The sequence below is a fragment of the Crocodylus siamensis genome, chromosome 8, assembly GCF_052110815.1.
Source record: "Crocodylus siamensis isolate JL-2025a chromosome 8, ASM5211081v1, whole genome shotgun sequence".
Lineage (NCBI taxonomy): Eukaryota > Metazoa > Chordata > Crocodylia > Crocodylidae > Crocodylus > Crocodylus siamensis.
This window is the reverse complement of record NC_143402.1, coordinates 19541691-19554235: the sequence shown is the minus strand read 5'-3', so window position 1 is coordinate 19554235 and position 12545 is coordinate 19541691. Positions and strand designations below refer to the sequence as shown.

General features: G+C 44.9%; 1 protein-coding gene across 2 annotated transcripts in view; it reads left to right on the top strand.

Moving 5' to 3' along the window:
- ARHGEF9 (Cdc42 guanine nucleotide exchange factor 9) overlaps positions 1-12545 on the top strand; it is a 360924-nt gene that overhangs the window by 67567 nt on the left and 280812 nt on the right. For both annotated transcript variants that reach the window (XM_090059156.1, XM_090059155.1), the window contains 2 exons: positions 2849-2996; positions 7069-7178. In XM_090059156.1, coding sequence (XP_089915282.1) covers positions 2849-2996; positions 7069-7178 — 258 coding nt within the window. The remainder of the gene's footprint in view (positions 1-2848; positions 2997-7068; positions 7179-12545) is intronic.

Here is a 12545-nt window from a genome sequence, read left to right as displayed (position 1 = left end):
ACTAAAGTTTGACAAGCTTTAGTTCAAGTGGCTGCACCATCATTTTTAGGTATGGGGACACTGATACACAAGATGTAGGAGGCTGCTGGAGTGTGATAACCAGCTAATGAAGTCTGCTCTGACACCCTCTAATTACGGCATATTGGAGCAGTCTCCACACTTACGAAAATGCACATTAGCTTGTCTTAATGCGTATTAACTAAAGAGCACAGTTTTTAAGTGATGCTTGTTGCACATTAGCCTATTGTAATGTGCATTAACTGAATAGCACTTTTTAAGTGATGCTTTAATATGCATTAAAATAGGCTAATGCATGTTCAAGTGCACATGTAGACATGCCCTTAGTGCATGTGACTGGTTATGACTCAAATTTCAAGGATACTGCTGGTGTTACCTTTGCTCTACCTGTGTGATCCCTTCAGTCAAAATTGACAATCTGAAATTAGTTTGGTAAGAGAGACTACACAGATGTCTGGGATGAAAATCTAGAGAGAGATCCTAAATTACATTCACATTTTCTTCATCCCTAAATTTTGAACTGTTGGAATCTGACTCTGGATCTAAATTTATGGCCCATCTCAAATGTATAAACATAACCCAGAACCAGAACCTGGGAAATGCACTGAATACACTAAGCATAATTATGAGAAATATTATCAATAACTTGTTCCAATGACGGTTACTCCCGAAAAAGTGTAAACCATAATCCAGCTAATCGTGCTGACAAATATATCTGGGTCCTGTTTCTATAATACTCCACCTCGCGCAGAACCTCTAAAGAAGTGTTTCCATTGAGAACTGAACTTTGTAAAGCTCACAAAAATAAACTGGGGGGCCTTTCTAATCAGTGGTGAATCTGACCTCAGAAAGAAGCTAATTGACATTTCAGACAAAAACATAAAACTCTTTGGAGGAGCCCCCTGTTCTGAATGAGGGGATTTGCATGGCTGGGGAAGCTGTAGGCAATTAACTCATTATTGCAGTCATACTAGAGGCAATATGTGAGCAGTATGGTATGAAGTAAGAATCTCTGAGAAAAGGAAAGCAGTCATGCTTGTAGTGAGATGCATTGGCAATGCATAGGGGGTACATGCACACCCCGAGTATGGCAATGCATCCCCTGCGAAAAGGCTCTTCCCCCCCTTGTTGCTGACACTGCCAGTGGCGTCTGTGGATGATCCATGATTGCCACTGTCCACCACCAACACTGCTGGTGGTGTCTGCAGGTGGTCGCTGACTGCTGGTTGGCGCTTGCCACTCCCCCCCCCCCCCCAGTGACAGCACGGCAGCTGCCTGCGGGAGCTCCCTGCTTGCTGCCGCCATGCTCCTGCCACCAACAGTGATGCCACTGCCTGCACGAGCTCTCTGTGCCCCCCACCCCAGCCTCCGTGGTGCCCCCCACCCCAACCTCTGGGGGTATGCAGCATTCATGGTGAGACTTGACTGAGGCAAAAGCTACTGGATTTGATTCTTAAAGGAGTAGGATAGTCTACAACTGCAACATATGTTTACAAACTTGTTGGATGAGCTTTAGTTCACATGTCCCCACCCCCATTTTGAAGCATGGGGATGCTGATACATGAGACACTGTGGCACTTTAATTAGAGTGGGTCTTGGAGCCACTCTAATTAAAGCACCTCAGCTCCCCACAACCCCTGGAGCATGTATCACAATGCCCTCCAATGTGAGGTACTAAATGAATGCACGTTAGGCTGCCCTAATGCGCATTAGCACAAGCGATGCTTTTTAGGTGACATTAAATGCTCAGTAGCCTATTTTACTGTACATTAGCATAATAGTATGTTTTTTACGCACCGCTTTAATGAGCTGTAGAATAGGTTACTGCACATTAAAGCATATGTGTAGATGCACCCAGTTTGTTGTATTTGAAAAGATCTAATATGGCCCTCACAAATGACTGGCAAGGGCGCTGTGGTTGTAAGATTTTTAGAACTCAGGGGATGAGATTCTACTACTAACATAATTCACTTTTATATAGGTGTTATATTAACATGATACACAACACCTCAAATATTGCTAACGTTTAGATAGGGTTTTATTGGCACTGGGTTTGTTTGTTTTTTGCCTGTAAATCCTAGTTCCCTTAGTTTTTGGCTTGGTCCTTGGTTTGTTAGCAATATTAAATTATGTTTGTAGTTGATACTTGTAATGTTAGATACTATTAGCCAGGACCAGGGAGTATTGTTTTTTCTTTCACTGTGGCTGAAACAAAGACAGTACAAAATGTACATTGTTCCTTAGTTGTGTGTGTCTTCCAAACTTAGAAGGGACCAGTCCAAAGGGCATTATAGTTCCATTCAATTACCATTCATTAATTAACCTGTCTTTTCAAGGTGGCCATTAACACTGATTGTGGGTGATTGCTAAGATTTATCAGCAGGACTGAATGAACAACTACTTGTTTCATGTTGGCCAACAAAGAGGTGCTGAGAAGGAACAATGTTTGTTCATTATTAACTCTTTTGGCTTTTAGAAATGCCTGGGAGGCCATGCAGCCTAAATTCCATTGGAAGTCGATAGAACTTATGTGCCTTTGAAAATTTTGCATCTCTGTCTGAATTCAAGTACCGTATTAGAAATGACCTACTAGAGGAAAGTCTCTATTTTCTTATCAATTGCTTGGGCCAGAAAATCTAATCTTTCTATTTCAAGCAATTAAGAGGTCACTGCTTTGTTTGGAAACTGCAGGGGGATAGTAAAATGGATCCAATATCTTGAAAAATGTGCACGCCTTCACATTCCAGTCAAAGGACTGATTTTTTGATGTTTCTCAAGCACTGGTGTGAGTAATTTTTTCTTCCTTGCCTCCCAATCTGTTTCTTTCCAGCCTCTGTGTCATCCTCTTCATCCATCACCACAAGCACCTCCTTTTAAAATCTTGTTGGACAGATGTCGCTCTTTACCCCTTTCCCAGAGTACACCTATGGGGTTGGATCAGCTGGGCTGGAGGCGACGTCTATTACTGAGCACTGGTGGTAAGTACTGCTTTGTTTGACTGTTTTTGTTGTCAGATCTGTCTTCTAACCATAACAGCCACTTAAAAAGGTAAGGACAGCACTGGTGTTGAGACTAGTAGATATGGTTTGGAAATGCATCTGGGGTCATTGTAAATCTAGAACTTGAGGAAGGAGGTTGCAACAGCTACAGATGTTCAGGGCTCAGCTCTGACTAGTGAGGATCTTCCTGTGTGTAACGTGTTCTGAAAGAAAGGCTATTTTCCTTCTTTAATTTCCATGAACCCCATATCTGGGGTGCTGAAGAAGAAAATGGCTGTGCAGAGTAAAAACCTTTTAACAACCTATGGGCAAGTTTTCACATCCCCCTGCCATGCAGGGTAATTTCTGCTCCATTCTCTCCCTCACTATTTCTTAGTCTTTTGTGAATACTGCCATGTAAGAAGTAAACTAAGATATAAACATACTCAGATCTTAACCAAATGAGACATTTATCTGGGAACATCACATTAGAAGGAAAAATTCCCATCTATCCAACACCTGCTTTCTTATTGAAAAAAGAAAGAATATCAGGGAATTGATAGAGCAATAGACTCTGCTGTAAAACAGTGGATGGAAAGGGAAGCTATAGAAGCTCCTGTCTCTGGGGATGTTCAAAACTGCATTGGACAAAACACTATAGAATGCATTTGTGGGACCAGAACTCCACTGATGGGGAGAGGGGCAGATAATTCAGTATATAAACTCTGAGTAAAAAGATTGAGGTGTAGAGGACGGAGGTTCTTTTCTAACACCAAGAATGTGGAAGGTGATGTAGAGAGGCACTAGCCATGCTGCTGGACTCGCCTGGTACATCCAGATATACCACTGATTGCACCAAAGTGCTAGACCAGTTGCTCTTAACCTTTTTAGACTTAAGACATCCCTTGTTAGATTTAAGGCGTCCCTCAATATTTATTTATTTTGCATATATGGTTTCATATATTGTTTCAGCCATCTTAAAGCAATGTCATCACCAGTGAGAAGAGCCTGAAGGTCACCAGGTAGGATAGTAAAGGGACACAAGTCAGCAATGTGGGACGTGGTTTGGACTTGTCCACAAGGGCATATGTTGTCATTGCGAAGGCCCCATTGGTATAGGTTTGAGGCACAGTGACCCTATTGAGTTAAAAAATGGTTGAAAAGTATCCACTAGCTGCGTGGCCAGTTAAATCTTGGTTGACTGACTGTAGGTTCAGAGATGATGTGATGATTGATTGGTGCTTGTGCTGACTATTCTTTGTGGCCCCCCACAGTAAGTGCTAGTTCTTGGTTTTCATTCATTTGTTGACTTTGGAAAAATAATAGAGCAGTTCTTCTATTTCAAAGACCTCAGAAAGACCGCTACTGTGGATTCCGATCTGAAATCTCTGGGTTGAGCTTGTGAATCACGTGTAGGTGTTTGCACACCTAACAGCACTAATATTGCACATCACTCCAGGCTAGACCTTAAAAGGGTGTTACCCTGGTTGACAATCACTGTGTTAGAGAATGGTCGCAACACAACCGGATATGAGAAGCATTGGTAGTGAATGGATGAAGCAGCAGCTTAATATAATTGTTCTTTTGTATTGAAACAGGCTTCTCTAGCATGCGTGGGGGCGGGGGTGGGGATCTCTTTAAGAATGCAAGTGTTGCTGTGGCTGCATGTTGCGTTTTAAGCCTGTTATCCTTCAGCTTTAATCAACGCTTGCACTACAGCTTGATTTTCTGAGAGCTTAGAAAGAGAAACGCAAGCAGCTAAAAATAATAGCAGACTGACTACGTCAAGAGAGTGTTTAGGAAATAGGTTCTAGTGTTATCATTCTCCTGGTAACACTGGTAAAATATTGGGTTCCCTGCTTTAGCAGCCTGAAATAAGCCATTCCCCTGAAACAGAACTCCAGATCTCTTCTTCCCCTTACCTTGGGATTCCCCTCCACCACTGACTTCACAGGGCAGCTAGATTAGACCCATGGCACTGAATTTCATAGTTAAAAAGCCAAAGCCCTATGTCCTAGCACCCCTGAGCACTGATGAACAGTACTGTAGGGTATGTACAAGCATTACATTTAAATTGACGTAACCAGGATTAGGTCGATGTAAATGCCCACTCATGCAGGAATTCACAGGGTTTAAATCACCCAGAAATGGTGTGCCCATCCTAAGTTAGTTCACCTCAGGAGGTGCACTAATTTAGGTCAAGAACGAGTTAACCTGGTCTAGCTAATGCTGCACACAGCGCTGGGGCTGGGAGAGCCCAGCCACTCACCCCAGCCCCATACCCCCAACTCTGACTAGGCTATTTTTATCACCCTGGTCCCCCACCCCCAGACTGGGCAACCTTCCCCTTCCCCCCCATGAACTCACCAGACCCTTCCCTCCCAGTCTCACCAGTTCCTCCTCCTACTCCAGGTTACTTATGTCCGGCTGTTTTGAATGCCTGCACATGCCACTCCCGGTTAAGGTAAACTGCCTAAACCTAGGCTGGGTGTGCTGAACATTTGTACATAACCATTGAAGCACAGCGCAGGACTACTGTTAAGAGACCTGTTAAATCAAGGTTCATTGAACTGTGCTTCAGATTTTAAAGACAATCCTTGTCCCCGCTTCCCACCATAGAGGGGAAATGGGTCCTTTTCTGTGGCTGTTTACTAAGGTCTGGCTGATTCAGTTGGTAGGTCCTACTGAAATGCACACCACACAGAGAGCGTGCCACCCCACTGCAAGGCAGAGCTGAGCTGGGCTGCCAAGTTGAGATTTTGACTCCTATCTCTACTCTTCCAGAGTTCAGAACTGCTTGGACTCAGGGGTTTCAGTCTATCTGGTCATTGGCCCATTCCACTGTCCCTATCTGACCTTTGAAGGTCAGAGCAGCATTGTGATCTGATGTTCTGTTTGCAAGCCTGAGTCAAATGACCATCATGGAGTAGCATCTGGTACAACTGTGGTCTGGATGTGTTACAATGGGCTGGGAGGAGGGAAATCAGTGATGCACATCTCAGACAAAATTTCCCTAATTCAGCCACTCTCTGTAGATGCTTTTCTCCCTGAAAGGGATGGTAGGTCCCAAGGGAAGCAAACACACACGCACTACATGCTGCTAGTGCTCTGCTCAAGCTGCATGCGGCCTGCTGACTCAGGAGCCTGCGCTGGCAGCAGCTGTGGACCTACACATAGTGTCTTTCTACAGCTTCTCTCTCCCGGTGGGTGTCACTCCAGGCCGCTGCTTTGTGGAAGGTGGACTGGAGGAAATGATTCAAACTGATCCGTGGCAAAAAGAGAGGGGGAAATACCTGCTTCTCATGGCTTCAGAGTGCTTTGCCAAATCTGGCAGAACAGGCAGGGGAGGGGGAGTTTGCTTCCTGGTTGAGTAGTAAAAATAGAACTGATTTTAAAGCAGGTAAGTTATTCTTTAGACCAGCTTACCCCTTGTTTAGGGAAGAATGCCCTGGGGACCACTGGTCTTTCTAAGCACAAATTCGGGTTTGGTGTAAGTGATGCAACTACCCTAAAATTGCAGGGGAATAGCACTCTTGGGTGGACTGGTCCAAAAAGCTTAGGGTGGTGAAAGCCCCCTGACTTCTCTAGCAGACAGTATGGCCTGTTTCCCTTTTGCATAGACCAAAGGAACAGTTTTATCTTTCAGCTTGTCACTTCTTGTAGATCACAAGGGCTGAGGACTTCAGATTGCCAGGGACCTGGAAGAAATACTTTGGAGCACTTCTGATTCATGAGCTATCATGCCATCAGTACAAATACATTCAGATTATACTTCTGCATTGTGCTGCGTTTTAAACTACTTGCTTACCCTACTGCCCCTACCCACTTACATCTTTCTGAATTTGGCCCTCAGCTCTTGATTTACACCTGAGTTTCTGCAGTATCCAAAGTGGGATAGGCAGGGACATACTCTGCTTTTTCTAAAAACAATAAAGTAAAGCTTGAATAAGTGTCTTGCAAACAGTTTGGTTTCTTTCATTTAGATGGAACAGCCTCCACCCACAGACTGAGCCAGAACACAGTGTTTATCTTTTATGATTCCTTCTTTATCCTGTGGATTTTGTCTTGGCAGCTGAGAACGACCTGGGTTCAAAGACTTTGGAGGTGCGCAGAGATTGCAGGAATGGTGGAAGGAGATGGAAGCCCCTGAAGCCTGGAGCTGAGCAGCTGCTAGTCGATAAAGTAAGGCATTGTTTAAAAAATCTCTCTATCTGCTTCAGGGGTGGCATTTATCTACTGCATACTTAGCCAGGGAAACTAACAACACGCATTAGTAAAAGCTTCTAGCAGCCAGAACAGTTTCTTTAGCGGCAGTTTTTTTTTCAATTAGTTTGAGTTATTTTATTGCAATATAAAAAATGGAGCATTAACCTTGTCCCCCCAGATTAGTTTCCCTCCGATATAAATCAGAGGTTTTATGACCTAACATAGGCAATGGGCCTTCCTTCCCTTTGGCTAAGTGTTTCTCACAGATGGGGGAAACTGTGAAATTTCAAATCATCTGTAGTTTTGCTCTGCTTTTTATTACCATATGTCCTTTGGGTTCATTACTGTCATTGAAGCTATCTCTGAGACATATTTATGTGACTACTGCTTTCCAAAGTGTTTTGCAAAGACAGAAAAAATCCAAGTACTTTTTTCTTTTAGAGAAGGTATTCTCCATCTTTGCAAGTGAAACCTCCTGGGTTTGGGAGCGGAGACTTTATCTCCATTTGTGTAGAGCGTTTACTCTGAGCTCTGAATTGTCCTAATGCCATCAGTGATCTCATGCCATGTGCTTGCCAGAAGTTGGGGTTATTGCATGTTATTCTTCAGGACTTTTGTCCTGTGTGAGCATGACCCTTTGAGAGAGATCCCTAGTTTCTATCATGATAGGAGTCTGAATTGCCTTCATCATGACAGATATACCAGCTACCTCGCTGATTTTTCTATATATTGAGGGGAGTCTCAGAAACAGCTGTGCTACTTGCCTTTAATGAGCAAAGCAATTTAGGACCAGATTCAGCATTGCCCTTATTTAGTTGCCAACATGGCAAACTGGGGGAGGGAAGACCTTTCCTCCACAAGCTTTCGGGTGGTGTGTTTAGGTAGGATGTGCCTCAATTGCTATATTGTTGACTGTGCTATATATATGCTAAGTCTCATCGATCTGATGCTAATGTGGATGGCATTAGCACGGAAGAGTTATTGGAGAATGAGCAAAAAAAGAGATGATGTTATTTCTTGAATAACTGCTGTCATGCCTCTTTAGCATCAGGGTGAGGGAAGAATGGGCAAGCAACCATGAATTCTGAAGTTCCCTGTTGGGATCAGCAATGGACCATGATATGAGGCAACTGGCTTAAATGAGATTAGCAGCCCAAATTCACTGAGGGAGAATGAGTTTGGCCTGTAGTGACAGAACCCAAAAAGGTGGCAAGCAGTCTTGTACTGCTGTTGGTTAAACAGCTCTGCGAGATCAGAATTCTAGGCCTGGCTCACCGGCTGTGCCTGCGGTTACAGCACATTAATTCTCTACACCCAGGAGTTCAGATATTCAAGTCAACATCTGAATATTCAGGTGCTTATCCAAACCGAGACTATTTTAATGCTTCTCCTGTTGCTGCTTTCTTCAGTGGCTGCCTCACTTTGTATAATTTTATACAATCAGCTGCCTTTCCAGAATATGAGTTTCAGAAAGGACTTGGCAGCTGTAGGTTTGTTTGTCATGACAGAAATAGTTGCTAGGGCTGTGCGAAACAGCACCATTCTGTTTTGACTTCCGTGTCACTGTTTCGAAGGGACAGCATTTCATTTCGCTGTTTTGAAGCACTGTTCCATTTTGTTTCGTCAAAACTGTTTCGCTGTTTCAACACGTTACGTTTCGCCCATAGGCTATAATGGGGGATCACGAAAATGCCTATAACTTTGTCATTTCTTGCCTAATTCAGGTGAAAATTGCAGGGTTGGTAGCATGATGCCTGCCAAGTTTCAAGGAGGTAGGTACAGGGGCTTTTGTGAAACTGCATCTCAAACTGTTCAAAGCAAAACTAGTATCATTTGCCAGCAGCATGCTCCATCCTGTGTGCAGATCCAGGGGGCTGTGGGGCTGTGCCAGACACCTCCTGGGGGGCGCAGGCCCCTGGATCTCCCTGCGGGATGACAACAGGCTGCCGCTGCTGGCTGGGGCCAGTGCCTGCATAGGATTCTTCCCAGCACTTAGCGTGGGCTGCGTGAGGCAGACTCGGGTGCTGGTGCTGGCCCCAGCTGGCAGCAACAGCCTGCTTTCATCTGCGTGCTCCACAGCTGGTGTGCAGAATTAAAAAAAAAAAAGCAAAAAAAAGCAATGCACTCACTGGCTCTGGCAGCGGTGACTGGGGCCTTTGGGTGCTCATGGCAGAACCCCCCTTGCACGCAGTGTGGGGCAGTGGGGATCGCTCCCCCCCTCCCGCTCCTGCCTGGCACCCATGCAGCAGCTGCACCATGGCATGGGTGTGCTGCAGGTTGGCAGGCTGCTGCACACTGTCCTGGAGCTGGGGCAGATCCACCTGTCAGCTGGAGCTCCTGGTTCGATTCTCCAGCTCACTGTTCATTCCCTCAGCTCTTCCCTTGGGAGTGCAGTTTCAAAGCCAGGCTTGTTTGCAGATAAACAGGAATTAAGGAGAGGGAGAGAAAAGAGTGGGGACGAGGGGGGAAGGACTGCTCTGATATTGACATCTAGCTCCCGGTTTGATTCCCCAGCTCTCTGATCATTTCCCTAGCTCTTTGTGGGGGGCACAGGCCCCTGGATCTGCGTGCCAGGTTTCAGCAGGCTGCTGCTGCAAGGTGGGGCCAGTGGCAGCAGTACAGTCTTCCTGGCGCTCAGCGCGAGCTCCGCCAAGCATCTGCTGCTGGCCCTAGCCTGCAGCAGCAGCCTGCTGAAACCCTGTGTGCAGATCGGGGGCTGCACCTCCCCCGGGAAAAGCTGAGGAAATGATCAGAGAGCTGGGGGAAGCGATCAGAGAGCAGGGGAATCAAACCGGGAGCTAGATGTCAATATCAGAGCAGTCCTTCCCCCCTCGTCCCCACTCTTTCCTCTCCCTCTCCTTAGTTTCTGTCTTTGTCTTAGCCTGGCTTTGAAACCCAAAATGTTTCAAAACTTTTGAAATGTTTCGAGTGCCCTGGTTTTGTTTCAAAGCCGTTTCAAAGCCTTTTGTTTCATTTTGATTTTGCTGTTTCGAGCTCAAAATGCATCAAAAGAGCTTCAAATCAAAACACCTATCAAAATTTTTCATGGTCCTAATAGTTACGCACCCATACATGATGTTGACCTCTGATTGGATGGATCTTATCTTGCAACTGTCACTGAAGGTTTGCAGGGGAAGACTTGTGAGCACTCAGGAGACATTTTTAATGTTCTGCCTTCCATTCCACCTTTATTTATTTCTCATTTTATTATTGATGTAAAGTACTGAAATAAAATCCCTGAGGAAGAATTTCATTAATTTATCCAAGGGTCAGGTACAGAGGGTGAGTCCTCCATTTTTGTCCCTTCCTTCTAAGGCAGAAATGCTTCATGTAGGGGTAATTCCACAGCAAAATCCTCTTCTGTCTGTGTTTCTATGGGTAGTGAACAAGCTGTTCCATCAGTGAATCACCTGGGATGGCTGTTTTGGTAATTAGCCTCTGGATTGCGTTGCTAACTATTTGCCATCTTGATAAACATGAACCAAAACCAGCAGAGAGATTGTTTGTGCTCAGGAGACAACCAAGAAAACAACAACATTATTCAAGGTGAATTGTTATTATAGACTACATTGTAACCTGTTGTACAGTATTCAAGGCGTATCTTGGAATGCCATCAGCTGTATTATATCAAAGGCAATATTACCATATTCAGGAGCTGGCTTTGTGATGCAGAGCTATGGTCAGCCAAGTTTAATAAATCAAATTCTTAATCTATTAAGAATAATCCTACACTTAACAACTTTAGTATTTTTCACACTTGTGATGATAAAACACGTTCCTAGTGTGACGTGGAGAGTCCATGGCTATTTGTTAGCTGTAACACACATAGCATGAAACTTTATGGGGAGTGTTAGGCCTCATTCTTTAAAATAACTCTGATAAACATCACTACTGTTCTCCAGGACCAGAGCCCCATTTTGCAAGGCACCATAGATCCAAAAAGTAAGGGAGTCTATACTCCAAATGATTTGTATAAAGAAATCTTTCTTACTGAAGTGTAGGTAGGTCACTCAAGGGGCCAGACAAAGGCCGGTTAAAACAAAGTCCAGAGCATCTTCTCCAGCTCATTTCAGACCTGTCCCCTCAAGCCAAGCCCAAGCTATGTCTGGGGGAAGAATCTTTCCTATCGAATTAAATGGCAAAAAGATGAGGTCCCAGGGTTAATGGGCTTCTACACTGTCTCCTGATGAGCAAAGAGACCTGGATGCTGGGGTTAGGAGCAGAAGCAGAAGTGCCAAAATGTTGTGCATCGTGTGAACTGCTGGAGATAATTCTGAGAAATGGCTTTTGGGCACTGATCAAGACTTCCTCTGAGGTTTGCTCATTGCTGCCATTAGGCAGGTTGTCGCTCAGTCTGAATTACAGAGGACAGCCAGGTGTGCAAAAGCTGATCAGAGTTTATAAATCAGATGTGCTGAGTTAAACAATGCAAGAATGGGATTTACAAATGTGGATCACAATAGCAGCCTTTGAAAACCCCATTTGTCACCTGTGTCCCAAGGTGAGTTAAGATCTTTGGATCTGTAAATCACCTCTGTGCTAGCCAGAAATCCCTGGCAAGATTTGTAAACGAAAGGTAAGATTTGTGGGCTGTCTCTTATCAATCCATTTATTTGCTGCCGTGGACCAAGCTGATGGTTTTAGAAGGAACATAGCTGAATCCAGGAGATCGAAACCACAGTCCCAGCTCTGGGAGAAGCAAGGCCCAGTTTTCATGCTGTGAATGATAATGCCTGAGATACAGAATGAGGGTCAGGGGCTGACCTAGCTTTGGTGATCGTAGCACCAGTGTTACCTTCAGTGCCTGAAAATCCTCGCATATCATGCACACCCTGGAGAACACAGAACTGCTGGTGAGCAGCCTCCCTGGGAGCCCCAGGAGGTGACTTCTTGTTCACTGGGCCCAGGGTACTGCTTCTGGAAATACCACTGCACGTCCCTGTGTTTCTGAACCACTGAACATGTGTTCTGGGCAGAGGAATGATGTTTTCTGATCACCCTGTGACCCAGAGGTAGGTGCGAAGAGTCACTGAACTCAACAAGGGGTTCCCATTGCCATGCCAAGGACATGTCATGTCCAGCAGCACTGTCAATCATATTGCAGCCCAGATGGGCCTTAATGCATCTGCGCTCACTATACAGAGACCTTTGTCATCCTCCAGCAGGCAAGTGGTCTCCTCTCTCACTGCTCCCATTAAGTTTGAGCAGGAAAAGGGGAGTAGGCAGCACTCAGTGGAAGAGGTTTTGACAGCTGGTAGGACTGGAAGATAAGGTGTCTAGTTCTCTTTCTAACCTGCTTTCATCCTGCCCTAGCTATATTTTTCCAGGAGCTCTTGGTAGTTA